The sequence below is a fragment of the Gekko japonicus genome, unplaced genomic scaffold, assembly GCF_001447785.1.
Source record: "Gekko japonicus isolate JY-2015 unplaced genomic scaffold, Gekko_japonicus_V1.1 scaffold1315, whole genome shotgun sequence".
Classification (NCBI taxonomy): Eukaryota; Metazoa; Chordata; class Lepidosauria; order Squamata; family Gekkonidae; genus Gekko; species Gekko japonicus.
In genome coordinates, this window is record NW_015170927.1 from 423,469 (window position 1) to 450,137 (window position 26,669).

At 45.0% G+C, this 26,669-nt stretch overlaps 1 protein-coding gene across 1 annotated transcript; it reads left to right on the forward strand.

The window, feature by feature from the left end:
• Positions 1 to 1,301: 1,301 nt before the first annotated feature.
• BHLHE40 (basic helix-loop-helix family member e40) lies at positions 1,302 to 6,711 on the forward strand. Its single transcript, XM_015418816.1, has 5 exons — positions 1,302 to 1,859; positions 2,055 to 2,124; positions 2,622 to 2,729; positions 3,593 to 3,716; positions 5,404 to 6,711. Exons 1-5 carry the CDS (start codon positions 1,780 to 1,782, stop codon positions 6,261 to 6,263), a joined length of 1,242 nt encoding a protein of 413 aa, XP_015274302.1. The 5' UTR covers positions 1,302 to 1,779; the 3' UTR covers positions 6,264 to 6,711.
• The last annotated feature ends 19,958 nt before the right edge of the window (positions 6,712 to 26,669 follow it).

The following is a 26,669-nucleotide window of genomic DNA, read 5'->3' on the forward strand; positions in this document are numbered from 1 at the left end:
TAAAGTAAAGGTTCCCTTGCTCGAAAGCCAGTCGAATCCGACTGTAGGGTTACGGTGCTCATCTCAGTTTCCAAGACGAAGAGCGCTGTCCGAAGATGTTTCCGTGGTCATGTGGCCGGCATGACTAAACACCAAGGTGCACGGAATGCTGTTACCTTCCCACCAAAGTGGTCCCTATTTATCTACTTGCAATTTCTTGCTTTCGAACTGCTAAGTTGGCAGGAGCTGGAACTAGAGAGGGGAGCTCACTCCGTCATGTGGCACCTGGGTCTCAAACTGCTGAACTACCGACCTTCCACAGTCTGCAGTTCAGAGTCTTAACCACTTGAGCCACCGCAGCTCCATAGTGAGTGATAAAAGAGCAACTTGTATGGGGTCCTGACCTGCGTGGATGAAGGGTGGGATAAATATGCACTAAACAAATATGCTTTTACGTCGTGCCTTAGCCCTAGTAACTAGGGTTGCGAACCTCCAGGTGGGACCTGGAGACCTCCCAGAATCAGTACTGATTTTCAAGAGATAAGAGATTAGTCCCCGCCTGCTTTGCACAGCGGAACCCCACTGAGGCCCCAGCCCTCCCTCCCCGGGCTCCATCCTCCAAATCTCCAGGTACTTCCCAACCTAGAGTTGGCACCCTACGCAACGAAGAACAATGTCTCGGAGCAAGTAGCAGGTATTCGGGAGAGCACTTTAAAGTGTTCAAAAGCACTTTACACCGGTGAGCCGAGCAGCGGTGGCCACGAAAAGTGAGGTCATACCAGGGGGCGAGAATCAAGCCGGGGACTTCCTCCTGCGTCGTTCCCACAGCCGCTCCATGAGGGCAGCAGCGCTGGAAGCGCCTTTCCCTCGGCGATGACTAACTCGCATGTCTGGCGCACTTGGGGTCAAGGGCGCGATTTCCAGGCAAGGCCCTCCCCTCCCCCCCTCCGCACTTCTCACGTTATCTGTGGTGGTGAGGGGGGGAGAGAGAGTTCTCCTCCTCCTCCTGGTCCCTCGTGACCCCACCCCGGCTTGCCCACCTGCTTCCTCTTCCCAGCCATGTGCCCCGCAGGGCCTTTCACGTACGCACGCCGCCCGCAAGAGAGGAGCCAAGCCTCGGCGGGAGAGAGGGATCACCCCATCACGTTTCGGCGGCGGCGGCGGCGGCACCAGCAGCAGCAGCAGCGACGCCTGCCTGTTTGCCTGCCGCTCGGCTGGGCTCGCCTTCGCCTTCCCGCGCCTGCCTGTGTGGCCAGGAGCGGCGGGAGGGGGGGAGAGGCTGAAGCGTTGTCCAACACGTGAGGCTCATGTGATGTCGGGCGGAGGGGGGGGGGAGGCAGGTCTGTGTCCCTCCCTCCGGTAGCAGCCAGACGTGCCTGGAGTCACAGGGTAGAACACGTAGCTCCAGTCCACCCACTCGCTCACATTTAACCCAGCCTGCAGCCTTCCAATTACTTCTCAACTCGCCAGCTCCGGCTCGCCCCATTACAGCCGCCGAGTGCTGCAAAGTGGAAGGACATGAGCCACTGCAGCAGCAGGAGCAGCAGCAACAGCAGGACAAGCGGCGGCCGCTAACTCTCCCTTGTCTGCCCGGGCCGTCGGGAGAGAGTCACGCTGCCCTGCGACTCTTCTTGGCCGGGGACGTCTCTGGTGCCCACCAGCTGGCAGAGCGGATCCTGCTGCCTTCTAGCTGACTTCGTCGCTGTCCGCGCTGAGAGTAAGCGCTGTGACCCGCCATCCCGCCTTAACCCCAGGCGAGATCTTGGGTTAAAAAAGGAAGCCAGGAAAAGTGCAGATTAAATGGAAAGGATCACCAGCGCCCAGCCTCCTCCACCTTGCCTGGGCAAGCTGCCTGCCCTAGAGAGCAACGAGATGCCGGGGTAAGACGACCCAAGCATGCAGAGAACATTTTCTCTCTTTTTCCCCAAAAACCTTTTTGTCAAATTCATCGGAGCAAATCGGGTTGGGGTGACGGGTTTCTTTTGGATCATAGCCTCTACTGTTTTAATAAGTTTTGGACGAGGGAAGGTGGTCCTCTTTGTTGTTAACCAGTGGGTTTTTATATTCATCTACAGGTTGGATTTTGCTCACATGTATCAAGTTTATAAGCCCAGAAGAGGGTTAAAAAGAGGTGACGACAGTAAGGTAAATGAAGATGTTCTTGAGTATTTCTTTGCATCCTTGGCTAATAATTTGCATTAATTTTAGGACAGTTTAAATGCACGCTTGGGATTCTGTTATAGATCAAGTTAATCTGTAAAATATATGCATGAAAAAGTCTGGAATTTATTTATTTTAAAGGTTTCCTCTCCATTAATATACCTTTGGAGGATGAGTTGGTATCTTTTGACGATGATAAAATGTCCCAACATTTTTGAAGTATTTTGTTAATAGATGTATGTTGTTCTTATAATATTCATTTATACTTGCATAAAATGCTTTCTTGGAGGTTTTTAAAATTTATAAAAATGCTTATAGAAAACTTTAGGTCTGTGCTAGTTACAGGGATTTTCATACTGATTTTTTAAAAACATTTCCTCCGTCTACCTGTATGACTTTTTGACTAAGTCTTTTACAAAAGATTGTCTGGGTAATTTTCATCCGAAATGATGTAATTATGCCCTCCCCCCTTTGACTTCTAGGAGACCTACAAGTTACCCCACAGACTGATAGAAAAGAAAAGACGCGATAGGATTAATGAGTGCATTGCCCAGCTGAAAGATCTTTTACCAGAACATCTCAAACTTACAGTAAGTGAAAATCTGGCCACTGTCCAAACTCTTCTTCCTTTAGGGGAGCCTGTTAGCTTTAATGGGTTTTTGTACAGGTAAAAGTGCCACCTAGAGGCTTCTTGGGAGCACTGCAGATCAACGTGGAAAGGGTTGTGGTTGAGGGCAGGATTGCCACTTTGAGCCTCCTGCCAGTACTTGGCTTCGTTACCAAGGTGATGAATTTCTCAACAACCTACATGCGTGAACTGGAGTAGATGATACACTAGGATCAACAGGGCAAAGATGTATTTTTTTAGTTGGCCTTTAATAAGGAATTGGTGGAGCCCTGTTCCCATATCACTATGTTGATGCTTCAGATCCTATTTTAGACTTCTGGTTCATCCAAACGCTCCTCTCCATGGCTCTGTGCAGCCTGGGTATAAAGATGGCAACATCTGCCTTTGTAAGATGAACTGTTTTTAAGTACAGATCGCAAACCATCCACATTTTCATTTGGGAGACTGTTTTTACCTGCTTCAGTTTTCTGGACTCCTCTTTTGGTCAAAGAAACCCCTTCTGTTTGGATCCTGTTTTAATGTCACAGTGCCAGCAGGGCAGCTGAGGAGAGAAATAAACTCATTTACCTTAGCTCAGTTTTTCTCTTACGTATCCCTAAGGGTGAAACGATAAGCTTCTTTTATATTCTTTTTATAAAAGCTTGTTTAATACGTTCTCACTTGAGATTTAAAAAAAACAGTTTTGCCATTTTTAACCCGGCTCCTGCCTGCCTGCCTTCCTCCCTGAACCCTCCCGACATTCAGTGCAGTTGTTTTCAGATTGGTGTTCAGGCGCTGAGACTGATGGACTCAACCATTTATTTATGTCTCTCCCCCCCCCTGCAGACTTTAGGTCACTTGGAAAAGGCCGTTGTTCTTGAACTTACCTTGAAGCATGTGAAAGCACTCACCAGCCTCATTGAACAGCAACAGCAGCAAATCATTGCCCTGCAGAAAGGTTTACATGCCGGTGAGTCCCTCAGATCATTCTGTGAACCTGACAGGGCCTCTCGGCAGACTGCCGTGAATCTTGTTTCTGGAACCGTGTCCTTTGAATGGCTGGCTTCTCTTTTGATAACCACCGACAATGGAGTAGTCCTGTTGGTTTCAATAGAACTAAGGGTGTGGGACCCCTGAATCTTCCTCACCTCTGGTTTTGTAGAAAGAAGGCACATAACACTCAGCCCTTGCCCCTTTTGTGTCAGTCATCTGCCTTTCTTTCAAAACTAGAACTTTATTTGAAATTGGATCAGGTTTTAAAAGTTTGGACTGCCAACCCAAGCGCCCCCCCCACCTCCCCGGTATCACTTTCGGGTTAGGAGGAGGACTTGTGGCAGGAACAGCTTTTCCCAACATGGTGTTCGGCAGCCTTGAAGCCTGGAATAGCCTCCCCACCTCTGACTAGCAAGACACTTTTCCTCTCCTCCCTCAAAGCCCTGCTCAGAACCTGCTTCTTCAGCATACCATCCGGCTAGTATTTCCAACGTTTGCTAAGCCGTGTCCTCTCCTTGCACCTTTGCCCAATCCCTCTACCTTAGAATGTGCAGTCTGTTTTCTGCAAACTGACTCCACGCAACATTTGGCTGCCAGATCTAGAGCAGCTTATTGTATGAATCACAGCTATCATGAGGAGAATCTCCACACCATTGCCAGCCACCACCAGGAAATTTAGTAGTGGCTTGGAGTATTTCCATATGGTTGGGCGGATCCTTGTAATAATGAACTCCTCTAGACGTCATAGCTGCGGTGCGGGGGACTGTGCCAGGCGGGTGTAACACAGCCCTTAGATCAGCTTCTTTGCAATTAAGTTGACTCAGCCTCATTGAACTTCGTGGACTGAAGATTGTGGTCCTAAAGCTTGCAAGATAATTATAGAAGTTGTTCATTTTTAATATCTATATTCTGGTTTCTAAAGGAGTCACTGAATATGGCTAATAATACATAAAAATAAGGGGAATAAGGGATTTTTTTTTTAAAAAAAAGGCAAAATGATACTACAGCCTCTAAATCCCACTGTTAAAAGCAGCAAAACAGAGGACAGCAGTAATTACTAAAACATCAGTTTAGCCAATTCATAGACTTTCTGGAAGAAAATTCTTCTGCTTTGAAAGGTCTAAAGAGATGGGACCGGTGTTTGCATGTTCTGTACCTGCTGAAGCTTCCAAACTAGCATCAAGGACTGCACATTGAAGACACCTTGAGTGTGCTGCAGTGATCTAGTCAGAATGTCACGGAGGCCTGTAGGACAGTAGCCAGGTCAACTCTCTTCAGACACTTTCTGAGTGGAGTGCAATTCTAGAAAGGACCAAACAATGAATGTATTATGTTGCATCTCTGTTTTCACCCCACCGCCATGCAGTGCATTGAAGACTTCCATCATAAAAACCAATTTGTTTTCTGTGACTTTTGTCTGTGAGATTTAAATGCTTCGACTAGACTGAGGGTGAAATTCCACTGCAGTAGAAGGTTTCCTGTTGACTTTAGGGCAGTTGAAATTCTAGCTTAAGTTAGCTACTCTAACTTCTTTCTCAAGTGTTGGCCCAGAAACATGTGGCTTTATAAAATTGTAAAGAATTGTGTAATTGTTGTTATTACTTATCACTTTTCTGATACTAAGCTTTGAACTCTTTTCCCTGCTGATTTCCCCCCCCCCTCAGATGAGCTGCCACCAAGGAGCCTTGAGTCTAGCCAGGAGATGTTTCGATCTGGTTTCCAGATGTGTGCCAAAGAAGTGCTGCAATACGTGGCAAAACACGAGACTAGCAAGGAACTGAAATCTTCCCAGCTCATTAGCCACCTACAAAGAGTGGCCTCTGAAGTTCTTCAGAGTGGAACCAGCAGAAAATCTGGAGAGGCTGTGCCTAAACTGATGGACTTGAAGGAGAATTCTGGCTCTTTGACCAAAGTGGCTGAGGCACATGGGAGAAACTGTGTGCCAGTGATTCAGAGGACTTTTGCCCATTCCAGTGGAGAACAGAGTGGCAGTGACACAGACACGGACAGTGGATATGGGGGAGAGCTGGAAAAATGTGACTCCAAATCTGACCCACAGTATTTCAAGAAGGACACTGAGCTCAAATTCTCTGTCCAAGAAAGACTCAGTTCTATCAAACAAGAAAATGAGGACCCCCCTGCCAAAAGAACCAGGATGGAAACATCTGAGGATGAAGGCCGCTTCAGTAGTGACGTCCTTGGCTCCCCAAGCAATTTCTTGGGCCCTCACCCTCATCAACCTCCTCTGTGCCTGCCTTTCTATTTGATCCCACCCTCTGCAACAGCCTACCTGCCCATGTTGGAGAAGTGTTGGTATCCAGCCTCCATGCCCGTCTTGTATCCAAGCCTCCCAGCATCCACTGCAGCTCTTTCAGGGTTAATAAACCCTGATAAAATTTCTTCTCCTCTACTGATGTCTCAGAGGCTCCCTTCTCCAGTCCCATCTCATTCCCCCATGGACTCTACTGCTCTGCTTCATGCCTTGAGGCAGATGTCTCCTTTGAATTTGGAAACCAAAGAGTAGATACAGGGAGGGGGGGATTCCTGTTGGGATCTTTTTTGGGGGGCAGGGTTGAGTTTTGGGGGGGTGTGTTTCTCAGTTGTTTGAATTGGGACAGTGGAGTGGAGAGGTCACTGATTGTGTCCATGTAGGTAAACTAAATCCTCCCTTGCTTTGACTGCCCAGGAAGTTTAGGAAAGAGCTCAGATGGAGGTTGCAGTTAAATGTTTTGAAATGCTTGTTAACTTTTTTTGCCATCTTCAGATCAACACCTGACTTTAGCTAGCTGAGATTAAATTTCGAAGCAGTGGAGGTGCAGTAAAACATTTAGTCAGTTCTGGTGGGGGTGGAAAGTGCTGTCGAGTCACAGCCAACTTCTGGCCATCCTGTAAGGGTCTCAAGGCAAGAAGCATTCAGAGGTGGCTTTGCCACTGCCTGCCTCTGTGTAGTGGCCCTGGATCTCCTTGGTGGTCTCCCATCCATGTACCAACCGGGGCTGATCCTGCTTAGCTTCCGAGATCTGACAAGCTTGGGCTAGCCTGAGCTATCAAGGCCAGGGCTGTCAGATTGAGGGTCTGTGAATTAAAAAACATCATGGTACTACTTGCGAGGACCCTTGGCTTAGAGCCAAGGACTGGCTTCCCCGTTTTGCTCCTGCTAATATTGACAATCTCTAACTTAACGTAAACATGTGCACATATACACACACATGCATAAATGGCGATTGAAGCATTGGCGTTAAACCTGCCGGTAGCAGTCAGTGGCCGATAGAGCACAGCAAGTGATTCAGGGAGATTTTGAGACTGGCTTCTCACAGCGTGTCTCCCCCCCCCCCCCCCCCCTGCCTGGAAGTTTTTATAGAGTGCAAAATGAATGAATGAATTTACTAAATCTGAAGTGCAGCTCTATTTCATATGAGTTGTTAGGCTGGACTGGTCTGGGGTGGAGATGTTGCTTCTCATACTAGACGTTGGTTCTTGCAGCTGCTGGACAGGAATCTCTGGGACTAGCCTGTAGCAGGAAAGCAGAATGACTAAAGAGGCAGGTTGGGGCATGATCCAGGTCTGCCTGGTGAATAATGGGATAAAATTGATACTTTTATAGGGGAACGCCTGCCACCAGCTGCTCACTCTATGGATCCAGTCCTGTTTTGCGAAGTTATTAGCATAGTCACGTTATCAGGCATCAGCTCTGAATTTGTCCCCTGTATTATAGAATATATGAAGAAATCGAACGCTGACTGTTACATGCGGGAGTTTTGTGCCTATAATTTGGCGAGTTGCTTTCTCCCAAATACCAATCCAAACTACTCTGTAAGTGAAGCCCATAGGAAACGTTACCATTGCCAAGATTGAGGGCTTACCCAGATCTCTCTTGCGTAGTTGGTGCCAGCACTTTGGCAAGGCCAGGCAGCTGCCTGGGGCCCATGAATGTTTGAAAGGCTCACCCGGCCCCTCCTGAGCTATCCGTAACCATCCTCCCTGCTTCTTCCCTGGTGTTCAGAAGGCAGAGGGTGAAAGAAGAGAACAAAAAAAGTCAGACTAGCAGTTCAAATCTCATCCTTGATTCAGAATAAAGCACTTTAAAACAAACTGAAATATATGGAATTTGGAAGCAGGAAGGTGGAGGTTTTCTCCTCTGGAAGCTGCTGCCTGAAGCATCTTCTGTACAAGTGGATTAAGGATTGTGGAAGTGAATAAGCAGTACATTCTTGGTGAAGCAAATGCAGGTCTCTTGTCCAGGTGGCAATGTCAGAGCTGGGCATGGGCTCTCATTCGAGAGGGCAGATGTGTGTGTGTGTGTGTGGGGGGGTGTTGGTTGCTGTTTGTTCATATCCCTGTAGACAACTGCTGCCACCTACAGTTGTGTTCCCCAGGTGGTCCACACTGATTGAGACCAGCCCATGCTGTGCAGTTACCATAGCTAGACTGCCCTATTCACTGTAGGAATGTCACAGAGGAAGACATACCCATCTTTCTGTGAGACGTTTCCTGTGCTCACAGTTATGGAGTACAGCACCAGATTACGGTGTCATTGTCCATCTGAGTCCAGACATCTCCCCCCAAACTGCATACGTTCTGCACTGATGAGTACGCCACCTGATTTGGCTGTTTAGAATAGTAATTATCAACATCAAATGATGGTGTCATCTTGGTAGTTCTGAGAAATTCATAGAGTGGCTGTCCTATGAACTTTCCTTACACTATTGCACCAATTGCTAGAATGCACTATGCTCAACTGCAGATTGTGTCTGACCATTTATTTTATTGTTTGTTAAAAAAGATTTTTTTTTGTACACAGTTGTTGCCTTTATTTGTAAAATCTGTTATAAATATAAATGTGTACATAGAAAGATATATGGATATGTAAAATATAATGTTTCAGAAGTCTATTATTTGTAAAACTACTTCAGTACAAAGAAAGTAGGAGATATGAATGTATTTCTGTTTGTTTTTCTTTCTTTCTAAAGAGGAGACTGTTTTGTTTTTCTCTAGGGAGAGGTAGAGTGTTTATATTTTTGGAACCTTCCTGAAGGTTGTAAATATTTTTATCAGATTAAATGTTGAGTAGTTGTTTTAAAAAATACTTAATAAAATTCTTTTCCTGTGGAACAGGAGTACCGCTGCGGTTTGTGTCTGAGGGACTGCCTGATCACAATAATGGGTTGCCTGCATTGCCTGCATACAGAGACTAGTGCTAAACAGAAATAGAGAGGCACCCTGATCCAGAGTCCAAACTTAAGGCGGTATTCTTGGATTTAAGCTGCTTTATCCCTGTTGAAGTGCCTGCCCAAATCAGCAGTCAATAAAATTTTGGGCAGCCTTTGCACTAGCTAAAGGGACTCAACCCCAACTCTATATGAGCCAACACTGTTTGCTTTTATAGGGTATATATGCAGAAGAGAGAGAACCACTTGAACCCCATTTTATAGGAGCTAGGAAAGCTCTTCCGTTGCTGTTAAATTCTTAAAGAGTGTGAATACTGGAGTCGAACAGAGTGGAAATCCCCTGCCTTGTTGCCAGTGAAGGATGCCACTTGGCTTCAGTGGGTCTGTCCAGTTGCATTTTTGAAAATAGTCACCGTATTGCTTGTACTGTCTCATAGGCTCATACTGTCCATTTTTTTCGAAGTACTCCAGGATTGCACAGAATTGAGGACCATGCTGGGTGCTAGCACAATGCCAAGCACTTTGGATTAAGTTTATAGCGGGTGGGTCATGTTAGGTTGCAACATTCATATGGTTTACATTAAAGGCTTGCAGATTTATTCTTCACTCTGCGTATGCACTGATACCAATTGTTACGGTTCCTCAAAATTTTTCGAGGGTTATGGTGTCTAAAGAAGACTTTCCTCATAAACTGATGCAGTGTTGATGAGTTTTCTTTAGAAGGTTATTCTGATGGCTGGGAGCACAACACGGAAGTTATTTTAAATTGTTCCACATGGTAGCTGTCAGTGTTTGATGAGACACTTGTGAACGGTGCAGATCAGGCGACTTTTCTTTCCCATTGTGCCTCTGGAAATCACAGGAAAGGGGGGGGAGTGTCCAGTGCAGTTCAATTAAGTAATTTGAGACCCTGGACTTAATGGTCTTACTGGGGGGGGGGCTTTATATGATAGTGTACCCCAAATGCAAAAGTACAGCCTGATTTTCAGGCCTTTCTGTTTAACCTATGGGGCACTGGACCCAGCCTGAAGTCTGGGGCCCTGATAGCTGCAGTGTTCCAATGGCATACATTACATTTCTCAGTTCATTTTACAAGTTGCTGCAGAGAAATGGTGAAAATTGCCAGGTGGAGAAATTTAAATGGACTTCCATGTTGCGGTCAAAACACGCACTTAGCCTAAAAATAGATGTTGATTCTTGATTAGCTATGTTCTAACATGCAGTGGTCGGGCTCACACTTTAGGAGCAGGGAGCTGATTCTTTGGAGAGCTGTTCGGATACATACAAATGAATTTGGGTGTGTCCGTTTGCAGACTCACACGTCTCACAGACTTTCTCACTGCTATCACCCCTTCACCCATTTGCTGCTGCTGCCACCATCTCCAATTTGAAAAGGCCATATATTTAATTAATCTTGAAAATAACCTCTGGCTAGATTAGCTACCCTAGGTGTACAATTATTTATTTTTTTTGCAGAATACAGAGAAAGGTAGCCATAGAACCTTTTCCTCTTAGGGCCTTGTCACCTGTACAGCAGTAAACAATGACTTCAAACTACAGTTGACTTTCTGTAAACAAAAAAGCACCAGGGGGTAGGAAACAATCACTGAAGAATAGGCATCTTGCCATTGGGGTAGTTTTTAAATTCCAGCTCATGTAACATATTGGGGTTAAAAAAAAGCCTCCATGAGTCCCCCCCCCCCAAAAAATATTGCACCACGAAAGCCTTTTAAGGTACTCCGAAGAGATATCGCCCTTCAGGACAACATGATTACTCTTCCTGTTGACCCTTTTCTACAGAGAGATATATTCTTGAGGTAGAAGAAAATACCTTCAGTTTTTTAAAAAACGGAAATGATTAATTTTAGATTTTAAAGTGTTTTCCTTTAAAATTCATGAACATTTGTTAGTTTTCTACTATCTTAGATTAAAAACACAAGTTTCATTGTTTCAAATCACTGGAAATTGGCTAGGGGTAGAAATATACCCCAAATGCAATATATATAAGTTTTTTTCGCCCCAGAGGTTCATTAGACAGTGGAATGGAAATGGGGGGGGGGGAATCAGTTTGAGATTTTTGAGTTGAGACTTAACGGTTAGTGTCTCTGTCTCTGCTCATGAACCCAGCTGACCCTGCCATCAGTTCCTGTGATCAGGTCTTGAACAGATGCCACTGATTGCACGGGTGTAAAATATAGGCAGTATGTTCTATCTGATGTCAGCCGTTTAAAGGGAATGAATGGCACCTGATTTTGTGCTTTACACAAATCAGTCAACGTAATTACCCTAGCAACCATGACCCCCCCCCCAAAAAAGGGTACTGCCTCTTTTTATGTGCACAAGATGGTTTGGTTCTTAGGGTTGCTAGGTCCCCATTGGCCACCAGCTGGCAATGGAGGGGAGGGTTGCCAGATATGGGCTGTGAAACCCCTGGAGATTTGGGAATGGAGCTTGGGGAAGACAAGGACCCCAGTGGGGTATAATGCCACAGAGTTCACCCTCCAAAGCAGTCAAGTTCTCCAGGGCAACTAGTTGGCCTCTGTGTGAAATAATATTATTGTTTGTCTGTCTGTCTGTCTGTCTGTCTGTCTGTCTATTTCATTTATATCCCACCACTATCCCCAGTGGGGCTCCAAAACGTCTTACTTTGTTCTTTTCTCCTTCGTTTTCTCTTTACAACAACAATCCTGTGAGGTAGCTTGGACTGAGTGTGTGTGACTGGCCCACAGCCACGCAGCAAGCTTCCATGACAGAATGGGGAATTTGAGCCTGTCTCTCATAGGGTTGCCAGTCTCCAGGTGGGGCCTGGGGACCTCCCAGAATTACAAATGATCTACAGAATACAGAGATCAGGTCCCCAGGAGGAAATGGCTGCTTTGGAGGGTGGACTCTATGGCATTAGAACCCACTGAGGTCCCTCCCCAAATATTGCTCTCCCAAGGCTCCACTCCCAAGGTCTTCCTGAATTTCCTAACCTGGAGCTGGCAACTCTATAAAACAGCCAAATCCTAGTCTAACACTTTAACCACTACACTATGCTGGCTCTCTGGTTCTTATTGTAATTTTAATGTATTTATTGGTTTTACTGCATTTTAACTCGTGTAAGCTGCCTTGAGCCAGTTTGCACCGGCAAGGCGGGATATAAATTGAAAGTAAATAAAAATTAAATAAAATATGATAGACTACTAGTCTAATTCAGCAGGTCTTTTCTTATATTCTTATGAGTTCTGGGCATGGGCTTCATGGTTTCATACTCACCCCTTCCACACTTCTGGAATAACCATCAGCACATTCTGTGGATGAACTGCTGGATGAAACCCAAAGGTTTACCCAAGGATAGAAAGAACACCAAATAACTATAAGTAATTAACAACTAACTCCTGAGTAAAACATTGCCAAAAATTGTCAGTGATCAATAAACACAAAACAAGTGATACATCGATTACTTTGCAACGTGTGAACCTGTTGATTGTTCAGTTTTGCATAATGTAACAATCTTTTTTAAAGTTCTACGAACATCCCCACATTTCAAAGATGTCACTCAAACAGTTGTCTCCTCCTGAATTAATTTCAGAATAAGAGCAACTTGCTCATAAACTGTACTTTAACAATGTTTGTTATGAAAGTGCTGTGCTGAAGATAATAGTAATTATACAAGCAGGAGACTGACCTGCAAGGACTTGTGGGGGGTATCTCATATTTCCTCTGTGCCTTTCCTGAAAGCCCCCATAGTCTTTCCCCTTTACCTGCTTCCTTCCCTCCTTGCCACCCACCAGCCAATGTACCTTTATCTGCCTTTATCTGCTTTCCCTCCTTCCCTCCCCTGGCAGCCTTTCCCTAGGAAAAAATAACATGGTTCCAGATGATGGGCCTGGCCAGGCTCAGTTGTGTTGTGGGAACCCACAACAATTTGCAGAGGTTATCTCATTTTTCTCTGTATCCCTCTCCCCAAACTATTTTCCATTTTCCTCCCCCTGGGAACCCTAGTATCCTCAGCTTTCCATGCTTTCTTTTCTCCTTCCCACCCCGTCTTCAGCTATATTTATGATTTACTTGCTTCATGTATACCCGACTTTTCTCCACAAAGGGAACCCAAAGCAGCTTACAGCATTCTCCTCTCCTTTTTTTATCATCACACCCTGTGAGGTAGGTTGGGCTGAGAATATGTAACTGACCCAAGATGACAGAATGGGGATTTGAGCCTGGGTGTCCCAGATCCTAGTCTAAAACTCTAACCACTACACCATACAGGGGTTCACGGTAAGTCATGCAAGCTATGAGATAGCAAATTGCCCGGTGCTTGCTGCTGGGCCTGGCCTGATGAGTCCTCTCCCAAATGCCAAAAGGCCCTGTGCTCTCCCCTCTGCTTTTTGTTAAGGGAAACCACAGCTGGAAGGCCAGCAATATTGTGGTGGTTGCCTAGTAGCAGCCACTGAGGGCAGCTGTTTCTTAAAGCTACATGCACTCCTTGGGGGGGAAGGGGGAGAATTAATCCCCCAGTCCCTCGTGTGCTTTTTTTTTAGATTTCAGGTTTTCTGAAAACCTGGGACTTTTATCAGGTTTGTAGAAAGATCCATCTAGTCTCTTCATGGCTCCATTCTTCAGATTTAAGTATCTACAGACGGGGCACACTGAGAATTAGATATGTTGATTTCATGCAACCAAAACCTAACGATATTCTTAATAAGGCCCTCAGTGGAAGAACTGAGCACACTTGGGTAGAAAAAACAGCCATGTGTCACAAAACTAAGCCGTGTCCTGATCTTTTCCAACTTTGTAGCTACAGAAACAAAATAGGGAATCTTTGTGAAGGGGGTTTCCTCACGGAACGTTCCTTCCAGTGCGCCTACCCCTGTGGGGTTTTCCCCAGGAGCCTATCTCAGCCAAAAACATTTTAGTCAAAACTTTCACTGAGAAGGGACCTCCCCGGTATTTTATTTTATTTTTAAGCTCAAGAATCCTATAAAGAAGCTTCTGGAGAGAAACGTTAGATCGTGAAAGACTGTGGTAACAGGGTGTCCAAGATTGTGAGTTGTGAAATTCCTGGGCCAAATCTCACCTCTGTCTCACTCAGGCTCACCTCAGTACTCACTATTCCCTCAGCCTATCAACTTGGAAGTGATTCTAGTCTGCCTTTGAGGGCTGTTGTAATTTTACTGAATATGTGCACAGTCTTGAAATGTTAATTTCCACATTAGTGTTAATAATAAGACATTGGTCACAGTTCCCTATACTTATCCAAAGCGTTGTTCTAAGTCCACACTATTTTCCATTGCCAATGGCCTCCCCCTTCCCCACACCATCAGTCCAGTCACATGTCTAATTCTGTGCCAGTTTCTACTCCCAGCATTCTAGCGAAGCAAGCAAATCCCTTCTCCCCCAAACAACCAGAGAGGTAGGAAGGAAAGCTGGAGTGGGCCACTGAGCCTTTCTGACTATATTCTAAGATTCCATTGCATGGTTTGAGAAAGAGAAACCAGAGATGTCAGTGATCTTCTTGGGTATACCCATTTCTCGTGGCTAAGGACACCCTCAGACAAAACTCCCCGTGTCCTCCTTCTACAAGACTTTGCACACAATTCGGTATGTAAAGCCCAGTTTTGTAATTTAAATGGCAGTGTTCTAAAATTCAATGAAATAAAGCAACTTTTGATTTAGTGGCAGGGTTGGGCTTGGCTTGATGAAGATGGCACACATGCACCAGTTGAGGGGGTAGCCAGGCTTATTTTCCAGGTCACTACTGTGCTCAGGCTGCTGTGCATGCTCCAACGTGCTGTCTGGGTGTAGCTGGAGTACACCTCTTTGAATGGAGGGATTCCAGCTGGTTGCTCCAGATACCTCTTGGCTTCCTGTATTGTTTAATTGCCCCTTGAAAGTGCTGAGTCTGTTTTGCAGTCTGTCTTTAAGTAGGGTATAAAACAAGAAATCCATATTAAAACCCAGGATTTATTTATTTTTTTGCTTTCCCCGAATATCTTGCCATTTCATGACACTGCCATTGTGCCAAAAGGATGCGTAAATGCCAATAAACCAAACCATTATTAATATTGGCCACAGTTCAGAAAACCTCCTGATGGATTGCTGCTGAAACTACAGGGGCTTATAACAAGCTTTTGATAAGGCCAGTGTGGTGGTTGGAGGGTATGTGTGTTCGTGTGTACAGGCATATGTGCGAGGTGATGTAAAGGGGAAAAAAAAGTCAAGCATCCAGCTGACCACGTAGGCCCGATGCAGCTCTTAGACTTCTGCCCAATGAGACCTTCCGATGAATTAGGAACAAAAAATGCTGCACAATGTTTCAAAATGCTTGGTTTAAAATTATTTGCAATATTTTGTAAAATTAATCTTGCCTTTCAACAGCTCTTGTTCTGCCCAGAAATTTTGTTGCTTGATGCTACTGTAATAAAATCAAGCAGTGACTCGCAGAATTGGGACCACAGCTTTGCTTGTTTTTAAAAATTTTGCAGTCAAGTAAAGGGTTGTAACTAGTTCATTTAAATAGTATGAGTGTCTTGTCAGGGCTCAGACATTAGCCCAGAATTCAGACACCTGGGTTTGGATCCGCACTCTGCTAGGAAGTTCACCAGTTGACCTTGGGTCAGTCAATCTCTCTTTAGTATGACCTACGGAGATAAAAGGGGGGAGGGCTGTGTACTCTGCTCTGAGGTCATTGGGGGAAGAATGGGATAAAAATGGGACAGATAAGCTACTCATGGTCAGCCTACAGGATGGGTGCCACAAGTGTGTGGATGCCAAGCCTGGCGTCCCTGCTCATTGCCAGAGCAGAGGAAATAGTCAGGGGAAAGGAGCCCACGCCAGCATCGTGCCAGCATGTGTATGTCACTTCCAGAAAAAAAACACGTGGTGGACACTTGAGCATCTTACAAAATTGTAAATCCTAGAGTATCTACAGATGTTGCTTCCATTTTTAACCAGACGTGACGGTGGTGTGGCAAGCCTCACCCCACCCCCGTTTCTCCCTGTGGTTGCTAGCTATGGCATGGCAATCCTGTGTGACAAGTGGTACAAACAGCAGCAGTTTATGGCATTCTGGGATAAAGGAGTGTCCAACCATACGGGGACTTTCCTGAATGGGACTTTCCTGCTTCCCCCTCCAGCTGCAGGTCGCTGAGTTCCTAGTTGTGAGACCTTCAGGAACAGCACAGGTAGCAAAGCAGGAGCCTGCAGTGCTGTGGAGGGGGGTCATCAGGAATTGCTACTCCGCTTCCACAAATGGAAATGCCATTCTATTCAGGTCAACTGCATCCCAGAAGCAAGAGTGCTTGTAGTTCTAGCAATGGCCGTCTCCTCCTTAGTCAACAAACAAAAGCAGCCCTGCACAAACTGAGCATAACTGGGCAAGTCATCATTGCCTTAACACAATAAGTCCTTTGCTCCTGCAATCAGGGAGGAAAGGAGTGATAAAGGGACAGATGGTTTTCATTGTTTCCGAGATTTTTTTTCTCCTCAGAGGAAGAAATAGGCAATTCTATTATGCATTAGTGATTGTGAGAACAATCTAAGGTCATTCACTCTGCCATAAAGAATACAGATTAACAGGCACATGACAGCATAACATGAATTAAAAGCATGGAAAAATCCACCAGTCGCTACCCAGATTGTACGAACAAAAGGGAAGTTTAGTTGGGCTGGGTACTAACTAATCCACATTAAGAGAAGCTGAAAATGCTCTGGCATGCATAAGTGTAATTGGTATTGGCGAGAGATACGGGGAAGGTGTTAATGCAGAATGAAAGATGGGCTGACAAAGGACCCCTTACATGTCTTAATCTGGAGGAGAAATCGTCTTGCCACACCAGAGTCTGAGGGCATTAGGCATGAATGTTATTCGCAGGGCACTCTGCTTTCTTCCCATGGAAAGTCCTACATAAGCACACTCTGTTATATAACTTGCTATGCAAATGTGCATGCTGGATTGCCTCCCTATTCCTGTATGTTCTCCTTCCTTGGCTTTGAAGCAGTGTCCACCCCCCCCCAAAAAAAAAACGCTCTTAGGCATGTGAGCATACTCTGCCCTGGCAGAAAAACAAATCTCACATTAGAAGGAGGGGGGTGGGTGGGAGGGAAATCATCAAAGAGGGTCTTGTGCAGCTGGAGTTATCAGCTTGTGACGGGGGTGCTTCGCACACTGCCTCCGCACTTGGACTGTTCAGACAGGGTGTGTTGAGTTCCCCTCCCCTGGCTTGTTTTCATGGTCTCACCCAGCTCTGACCTGCCTCAAATGTTGACACAATGTCACGTTTCCGACTGCAGTCTTTCATGTGCAGCCTGAGGCTAAATACGGCTGCTGGTTCCTGGAAACAGACGTGCTTGGCACCCTTTCAGTAGAAACCCAATCCCCATGCGGGCTTGGCACGGCGAGCTGAATAACACGGCAATAACTCTTTCGGCGGCATTTCAGCCCCATAAATAGGGCTCCCCAAGCAAACTCCTGGAATCGCAGAAAATACAGGGACACTTTCTTGCAAGAGACAAATGTGGCTGTGCAGAAAGCACATGTGGGAACTAGACGGCATATACTATAACGCCGCGTGCAGTAATCCGTGGGGACAGTGGGGATGGGTGCTAATTATATTCTTACCTTACAACTTGTGCCTGTCTGAAATCACTGAGAAACCACCCAGTGGCCCACCCAGTGCTGAAGAAGCTTCAGGGTACATTACAATATGCCCGGATGGAAGGAAGCAGCTAAATTTTCTATGCCAAATGCTACATAGAGTGTCTCTTACAGAACTGCTTTGTTTCTCCCTTCTCGCAAACCTTTATTCCCCCAAGAACTTTACCACCACCACCCCTCTTGCTTCCTTCCTCATTTATTATAGTAACATCCTTACAACTGCGGGGGGTGGGGGTTATATGAAACTAAGGTTGCCAGCCTCCAGGTGGAGCCTGGAGTTCTCCTGGAATTACGACTGATCGTCAGAATATAGAGGTCACTTCCCCAGGAGAAAATGGCAGCTTTGGAGGGTGGGCACTGCGGTACCACAAGCCTGTTGAGTTCTCTCTCATCCCCAATCCCACCCTCCTCATGTCCCACCCCCAAATCTCCAGGAATTTCCCCAGAGTTGGCAACTCAGGGTGAGAGGCTTGTCCAAGGCTTGTCATTGTTGAGTGGGAACCTGACCCTATGCTTCCATTAAACCAAACAGACTGACTTGCCTCAGTTCTGTGACTCCTTCTCCAGTGTTCCCTCTAAGCTGAATTAGTGTGAGCTAGCTCACAGTCTTTTAGCCTCTAGCTCACACATTTTTGCCTTGGCTCAGGAAGGAGGGCTCCAGAGCAAACTCATTTATGCAGTAACCAAATTGCTGGCTCACAACTTGAATTTCAGCCGCTCACAAAGTAGAATTTTTGCTCACAGGACTCCACAGCTTAGAGGGAACATTGTACCTTCTCCCTCCTTCATCATCCATCCCACACACAGATACCCTGAGGTCTGCTATGCTGTCTCCCCCCCCCCACCTCGCCCAGTTAGATTTCTGCTTCTTCCCTCTTCTCTTTCCAGACCTGGCCTCAGATACCAAATGACTCCCAATGCTATTGCTATCCATGCCATACCTTTCTCCTTGTTTCCGCAGTGCCTGTGTGTGACAGGGTGAGGAACTTAAGGTGAAAGAAGGGAAAATATTTTGTTGCAGGCCTGCACACACTCACAATGGCTTCTTTTATTCCTATTTATTCAGCAGCTTGGGAGCTGTCCTAGAACAGCTGCATACAAACACATTAAGCCAAAATTTGTCTTGGCTTGTGATTATATGTAATACAGTTGAATCAATACAAATATAGAATCTTTTTGGTGGATGTGAGGGGAGGGGGTTCAAAAGAGGCAAAATAGATAACGGATATATTTTATTAAATTTTAGTTTGACATTTTGTATCCCCACCCCAAAACCCTAAGCTCTTTCCCAGAAAGAAGATGTATTCTTATCCAGTGGAATTTAGATGTAATTGAGAAGTACTTATAATTTTAGTTTTTCATCACCTGTTTAAGAAGAAGAAGAAGAGATTGGATTTATACCCCACCCTTCACTACCCAAAGGTGTCTCAGAGCGGCTTACAAACTCCTTTCCCTTCCCTTCCCCACAACAGACACCCTGGGAGGTAGGTGGGGCTGAGAGAACTCTGACAGAAACTGCTCTTTTTCAAGAACAGCTCTTATCAGAGCTACGGCTTGCCCAAGGTCATCCAGCCAGGTGCAAGTGGAGGAGTGGGGAATCAAACCTGGTTCTTCCAGATTAGAGTCCGCGCACTTAACCACTATACCAAACTGGCTACTTAGAAGCTACTTAGCCACTCCCAGATGGTATGTACAAGCATGTGCTTCAGAAGCTTCCTGTCCTTGTGTCCAAAGCATAGACCAGGGCTCACAGAATTTCAGAAATCTTGAATCAAATACTAGTTTGCTGTGATGCCCAAATGCCAGCACATGGATGCACAGGTGTTTATTTCTCTTATACAGATTAGGGTTCTAAACCACAAAAATCATTCTGGTTTGTGGTGAGGAAACCAGCTTTCAATTCTTCCAGGTGCCTGCATTTCAGAATCACAGCCAAATAGAGTTTGAGTCAAGATTTCTGAAACCAGGAAGCCTTCAGCTGAGAGACAGAGTGGTATAATGGTTAGTGTCTCTCTCTCTCAGAGAGCTGGGTTCAGATCCCCATTTTGACATGAGACGTACTGGTTTGATAATGTTACCATGTTTTAGCAATATGCTTCAAGAGGATAACCCTCAAATGGCATTATCACTTTTTTTTGTTACATAAAATGTTTTACTTTCCCACCCTACTCCCACACACTGTGGCAGTGAAACTGTGTGGAGAAACAGTGTCCCTTCATCTTTAAAGCACGCAACTGCAAGTGCTGAGTGTTTTCAGCAGGCTTTGCAAGATCCCTTGAACTGTGTCCTAGTACAAAAGAGGCTTTGAAATGAGAAACACGTTGTCATGGCGTGTTCCAGGCCGGCAGCCCTAGAATGAACCAGATAATTGCAACTTTGGCCGCCTCAGTGCAGGAAGAAAGCAGTAGAAGACTCGTGTCAGCTTGGTCATTTTTCTCCTAAACTTCTGAGGTGATGCTAGAGGCTTTTAAGCATTCTGAGGACGAGAAGTGCACTTAGAGGAAGAGAAAATGAATGCCACACAGAGATGGTTTCTTTCAGCATGGCCGATGCCTTCCTATCCAGCCCTGAGGAGTAGGGACAGAAAATGGCTCCCGGCTGATACCTTTCTGCCAACTCAGGTGAAATTAGTTTGCTGGTCTGTGGCCATGTAACTGAAGCCAGACCAGTGTCGGGATATTTACCCTGCTGTGTGACATAGGATATTGACCTTTGCTGTGTCATGTGATGGTAGCCAACAGTTTCATATCAGCCACCTCGGGAGTGTATGGTAGGAACTGATGGTGGGAGGAGAGGGTTTTTGTATATATTTGCTGAGAAAGGGGAATTCTGTCATCAACAGCCATATATTTTCCTTCCATTTGTATCATAAAACGTTTCAAATTAATCTTTTTTAAGAACTCTGATAGGGTTTTTTCATATTTAGTCATGTAAGGCCACCCGTACTCTGTTGACAAGCTATAGTGGGAACTCTAGGAGGTAAATAAATTAATAACCACTCATTAAATTAAATAAGTGATGTAAAAGATGGAAATTTGAGGCTCATCTTCAGGGGAAAAGAAATATGACATATTTTATTGTTATGACATGGCTGCCACTGAAAACATGCTTCCATATGGCCAGGCCCTGACATAGCCAGAGGTAAGATGTAAGCAACAACTATATGGATCAAGTGGATTACATTTACTTCCCTCTCCAGTACTACATTATTACTGATGCTGGTGTGGGTGTGTGATCTGGAAGATACACATGGCTATTGCCTGGTCACAATACATGTAGAGCTTTAATGGTGCAGAATTTGCAGTTCAATATAGCTCCTGAGATGCAGCTACTACAAGCTGAACATCAGAATACCTGAAAGGAGAAAGAAGGGTGTTATGGATTATCTGGACACCCGGAAGGTGAGACAAGGAACAAGGCAGCAGTTTTAGTTCTGCATCAGTTGATTATCTGAACTCTGGACAAGACAGGTTGTCCTGACCAGCAAGTTGGCAGATTGTTCAGCTTTTCTAGTACAGAACAAATCTCTCATTTCCCAGGTGCTAAGGCACAACTTTGTCTGGTGATGAATACTGTGTGTTTATTGAAGTCTGGGTGTTAACAGTGCATTTTAAGGAAGGCCTCACATCTCAGTGAAATAGAGACGCAAGCTCAGGGAGGTGCCTACTTCATTTTCAGAAGCTGAAAACATTTGTATGGTTTTCTCCAACAGGAAGGGTCATACTCAGGGCAAGAGGGTGCTTCCTAGTAATTAAAGCAACTTCTGGTGGATGAGTAATAGTTGTGGTGTTAGGAACTAGCCAGTAGATGCCCTTTAGAATGAAGTCTGGGGTTTTAAACAGAATCTGAGAGACAGAAGTGGACACGAACCATAGGTTAATGGGAGAGGCAAGAGGTTCTGCTTCCTATGCAAAAGGTCCCACTTCTGTCCCTTGTATCTTCACTTAGAGAATCTCAGATACTGGACATTGGGGAAAAACCTTTTCTGCCTGAGACTCTGGCTTCCAGACAGTAGATAGCATCAAGTTAGACCAATTCATACCGTGTCTTATGTTCCTAGGTCTAGTGTGAGAAGAGTAGTAGGTTTCCTGCTCAGGCCAACCTCACGTTGTAGTGTGCTGTATCAGTAAACAGTAGTTCCTGGATTGCTCTGCACTACACTAGCCACTTCCACACTGTTATTTTTGTCACTCATTTGTCCCTATTGCTTTAGGGCTTTTTTCTCCAGTGTGTTTTGCTCTCTCTAGTAGTCCCAGAAGGAGCAAAATACATTTGGGACAGGGGGGAAACCCAAAGCAATAGGGACAAACGAGAGACAAAAATGACATTGCAGAAGTGGCAACTGTCTTAAGTACTGAAGACTAAGCCTTAATCATATTTTTGATTGAGCATTCCCCTGTGAAAAGCTGCAAGGGACTTCAAGGATGATCCAGCTGGCTTCCAGTTGACAATTAACAGACCTAATGCAAATGTTAGCTCCTTTACTCTAGTAATAATGGCAGTAATAATATTCACTGTGGCACAAAAACATTTGGGACTAACAAGGAGAGATTTGCCTATCCCCCATTATCACTGTCTTCCACCAGTGGCTTTTTTTGTTTGTTTGTTTCATTTGGTGTTCCTTTCCTGTACGCAGGCAACCGTTTTCAAAAAAATACAGTTCATTGAATTTATGAGCAATGCTGTATAACCTACTTCTCATATACTTCATGAACTTTCAAGGATCTGATAATTTTTAAAGGGATGGTGCATAGGGTTTACCTCCTATTTATCTACCCCAGGTAAAGATCATAGAGATCACAGAGTCTTGGGGAGACTAGGTAATTTAGAACATCACCCTTGACATCATATCCTTTCCAAACTCTGCCCTTCCGAAGACTCTCCTAAAAAAAATAATTCCCAGCAAATCTACCGAGGAAACCTTGGGAACCTTAATTGTGCTGCATTAGGTCAATACTTCCTTAGTTTGGGATTATATTTGATTCTATGTCATGACAAGTAAATTCATGCCTAGGTCTTTGGTTGATCTTTTTGACCTGATCATATTATTTAGTTTACTGATTTTAGTGGTTTTTATTTGTATTTTAGTAACCCTATTGGCTTTATCTATAGTTGTTTGTAATTGGCCCTGCTGTTATTAATTGTTGACGTGCTTTTTATATGTTTTGATGCTTACATCTATATATCTAATAGACAAGTTGCCCCCGGAGTGTGGATCACTAAATCAGCGCTCCGGGGGCACTTGGGGGGGAGGGGGAGGTTTGTGCACACGTGGGCCAGTCCCCACGTGTGCACAAAAATGCTAAAAGTAGAAAAAAATTTCGGGGGGATGTTTAAATCCCCCCGAAAGTGCAAGAGCATTCCGTGCGCATGCGCACAGAACGCTCTGTAGCTGACCTCGCCGCTGCCGCCGCGCCGCCTCCTTGGAGCCGGGTGGGCGGGGGGAGGACCGGCCTCGCTGCCGCCGCTGCCACCACCGAGCCCGGCAAAGGGGGGGGAAGGACCGGCCCCCGCGAGTATCGCGGGTCCCTGTCTTGTGATTTTCTAATAATTTTACTCTGGTCATATTGACTGATTCTATTAGCTGGCTGTTTTAAATTTTTTAAATCATACATGAGCTGTTTTGGTGCTTCCTGTGACTTCATATTATTGATGTTTTTAGTTATCTTTATTTTATTGTTTTATTTTTAATTATAACCGATTCACTAGTGAACAGTTAACAAACTAATATTGGGATTTACCAGGGCATGGCTGCTATAGAAGACATCCAAAATATTCAAGTATTTTGTATGTGGAATACCAGGAATTCCTTATAAGTGAAAGGGGTGAGAAGCACAACTCTTCCCAGTCTGTACACATGGAAGGCTGCAGCAGTGATCCTGTTGCCTTTCTCCTACTGGTATACCACACTGAAGTCCCTAGCAGTGGGCGAGTATGAGATGAAGGAGCAGTGTGGTACATGATGCTTTTTAAATCCCTTCTCCTCATGGTTTTAGCAGGTACAAAGGAATGGAACATCAGGTCATGAATTTTATAGAAGATAGCGCTCTGGGCAAATTTTAAAACCACAGTAGATTTATCTGTCTTGGCTAAACATTTACCTTCTCTTTTTGTGGCTCTGTAAACAGTGCTTTACCTGTTTGTGTTTTTGCAAAACCACAGCTCCGTATGACAAAGTGAGCCTCTGCCATTGATGGTATTATGCATCCTGTAGGATCCTCTCTGAGTGCTCCCCTATGAAATGCAATCTAGCCAGTCTTCTCATAAACATCGCCTGAGTATACAACTTTCTTGATCTTTGAAACTACTTTGTATACATTTCTTCATGGATTGCTCTAAATGCAAGAGCACAGTGGCCATTGGTGTGAAAATCCTGTTTGATTACGAGAGCTCAAATGTTGCTTTCCTTATCAAAGAGAATAGAGCTGAGCTTATGTTGCATTACCATCATAGCATCCATTATTTGCACTTTGTCCAGAGAAGCCACACAATGCAAGTATGTTTTAGAGAAGCTTATGGGAGATTTACCTCTTATTTCTATTCTTGACATCTAATCCTTAATAAGGCTATACTGTATTAAGAGCCTTTCCCATTGTTCCCAATGAAATAATTCATGGTTGAGCACCATATAGTCAGTAAGGTAGGTGTAGTCCTTAAGATACTTCTGTGATGCCTATAAATATGCATAAGAATCCTTTTGCTCTCAAACATTTTCATGCCTGCATGACTGACAAGAAAAATAAAGCAAAACACTACAAGAAACCATGATCAATACTAAGATGCACACATTTTGTATTTCAGTGACCTTGTTGCTTAAAACCTCTTCATGATTTTGAAACACTTTGACTTCTAGAGTTGTCATTATCATAAGGGTATTAGATAGGAAGTTAGTCTAAAACACATCAATAAGACCGATTTCTTGGTAAACATATTTTAGTTGCATGCCGGGAGTGCTGGCGGCAGTGGCGGCAGCAACGGCGGTAACAACAATGGTGGTGGAACAACTGGCGACCCAAGGATGCGGTGACTGAACCGGATCGAGGCGGAGTTGAGGCGACGCGACGGCGAGACGACGCAGCATGGCAGGAGCCTAAGGGACGGAAGCCGGAAGCTGCAGTCAGAAGCGGTCGTGCGTCGGAGGAGCCCACCAGAAGCCTGCCGGAGGTAGTCGCCGGTCAGCCTGAGGCGCCAGGAACAGCATCCAAAGCCCGCCCGGGAAATCAGTAAAAAAGAGGAGAGAACGGGCCACTTGGGTGTCGGTAGGCAGCCCCCCCCTTCGAATTTGTGGCCCTAGGTTAGGATAACAACTACATAAGTAGTATATCTGTAAACCGCTCTGAGACCCCCTAGGGGTCAAGGGCGGTATATAAATGGAATTGTAAAGTAAAGTAAAAGGATCATGGTATAAATTAAAACAACTTAGAATACTATATACTCCCTGAAGCCCCCTCTTTTTCAATGTACGGGTTTGTTGAGATTTTTTTTTTTTTTAATTACCGAATAACTATAAGTGGGATTTTTGCTAACTGATGATTACCTTTGAAACAGCAAATGTTGAACTGCAAAATGCACAAATAATGCAAAAGTTCGATATTGTCCACTACACACTGCCAAGGAAACTCAAGTAGCTGCTTGGGCCACCACAGGTGGACAAAGGCAGTGGCACAGGAGCAAGTTGCGTTTCAGAGGTCCTGTCCACTATGAGTTGTGTTATCCCAGCTATCGATGGGGCAGGTCTGCTTAGGGTGGTGAAATACCTTGGGAGGGCCCTGCTTCATAGGCAATTTATTGTTATCCTTAATATAGAGTTTTGAAAAAACAATAGTATTGCTTTAATCCAGAAGGGGATTAGGGGAGGGGCTGTGGATCAGCGGAAGAGACTCTGCTTTGCATGCAGAAGTTCCCAGGTTCAGTCCCCGGCATCTCCAGCTAAAAAGGATCAGGCAGTAGGTGATGTGAAAGACCCAAGAGCCTGAGATCTGCTGCAACTCTGAGTAGACAATACTGACTTTGATGGACCGATGGTCTGATTCAGGATAAAGCAGTTCCATGGGTGTTTAGAAAGTACGCTATGTGTCTCACTGGTAGGTTTGCCAGATCTCCCAGAATTACAACTGATCTCCAGAGATCAATTCCCCTGGAGAAAATGGCTGCTTTGGAGGATGGACTCTATGGCTTTATACCCTGCTGTGGTCCCTCCCCAAACCCTGCTCTTCCCAGGATCCAGCCCCCAAAACTCTAGAGGTTTCCCAACCCAGAGCTGGCAACCCTACCGGTGGATACACTCCGTGTAAAAAAGGACTTTGCTACGTACAATTAATTAGGCTGCACTACACATAATGATCATTACCAAGCCAAAATGCCTATCATTCAGGAGAAAAATGGCGACCAGGGCTTCCTTGTCCTTCCCTCTCATAAGAAGTGAATGCTGGTGTCAGAGTATTGGGTATCTTATTTGAGGCTGTATGTTCTGTGTAGCAGTGTGTTCACTATTGCACACAAGGGTCACATAGCTGGAGATAGATCATAGGTTATATGGGAAACTCGCCTCCATACTTACATTGATAGTGTTGTTCTTATTATTTCACCTGCTACGCCATTTAGAATTTTAACACTGTATTGATCCTTCATTAAAGAAAAAACAGAACCCCAAAACAACACAGGAGTTCGGTGGCACCTTAAAGGCTAACATGTATTCCAGCATTAGTAGAACATAATATTGTTAATCTTTCAAGGTGACAAAGGTACCCCACTGGAATTATGATTGCTCCTCCATATCAAGGTAAGATTTCACACCATAATAATAATTGTGTGTCGTCAAGTCCGAGCTGACTTATGCCCCCCCATAGGGTTTTCAAGGCAAGTGACGTTCAGAGGGGGTTTCCCATTGCCTGCCTCTGTGTAGCAGCCTTGGACTTCCTAGGTGATCTCCCATCCAAGTACCTGATTTTATTAATCCTGAATGACGTTAATATATTGTGTGATCTACTTCACAGTTGTCAAATTAAGCCCTTTAGAACCTTAAGAAAATAAACGTAGCCGAGGTCAGACTATACTACTGGCCTGGAGGAACATTTGCCTCAGATGTCTGGCTTCCGAGAGACTGTCTGAAAACTGCCGGAAA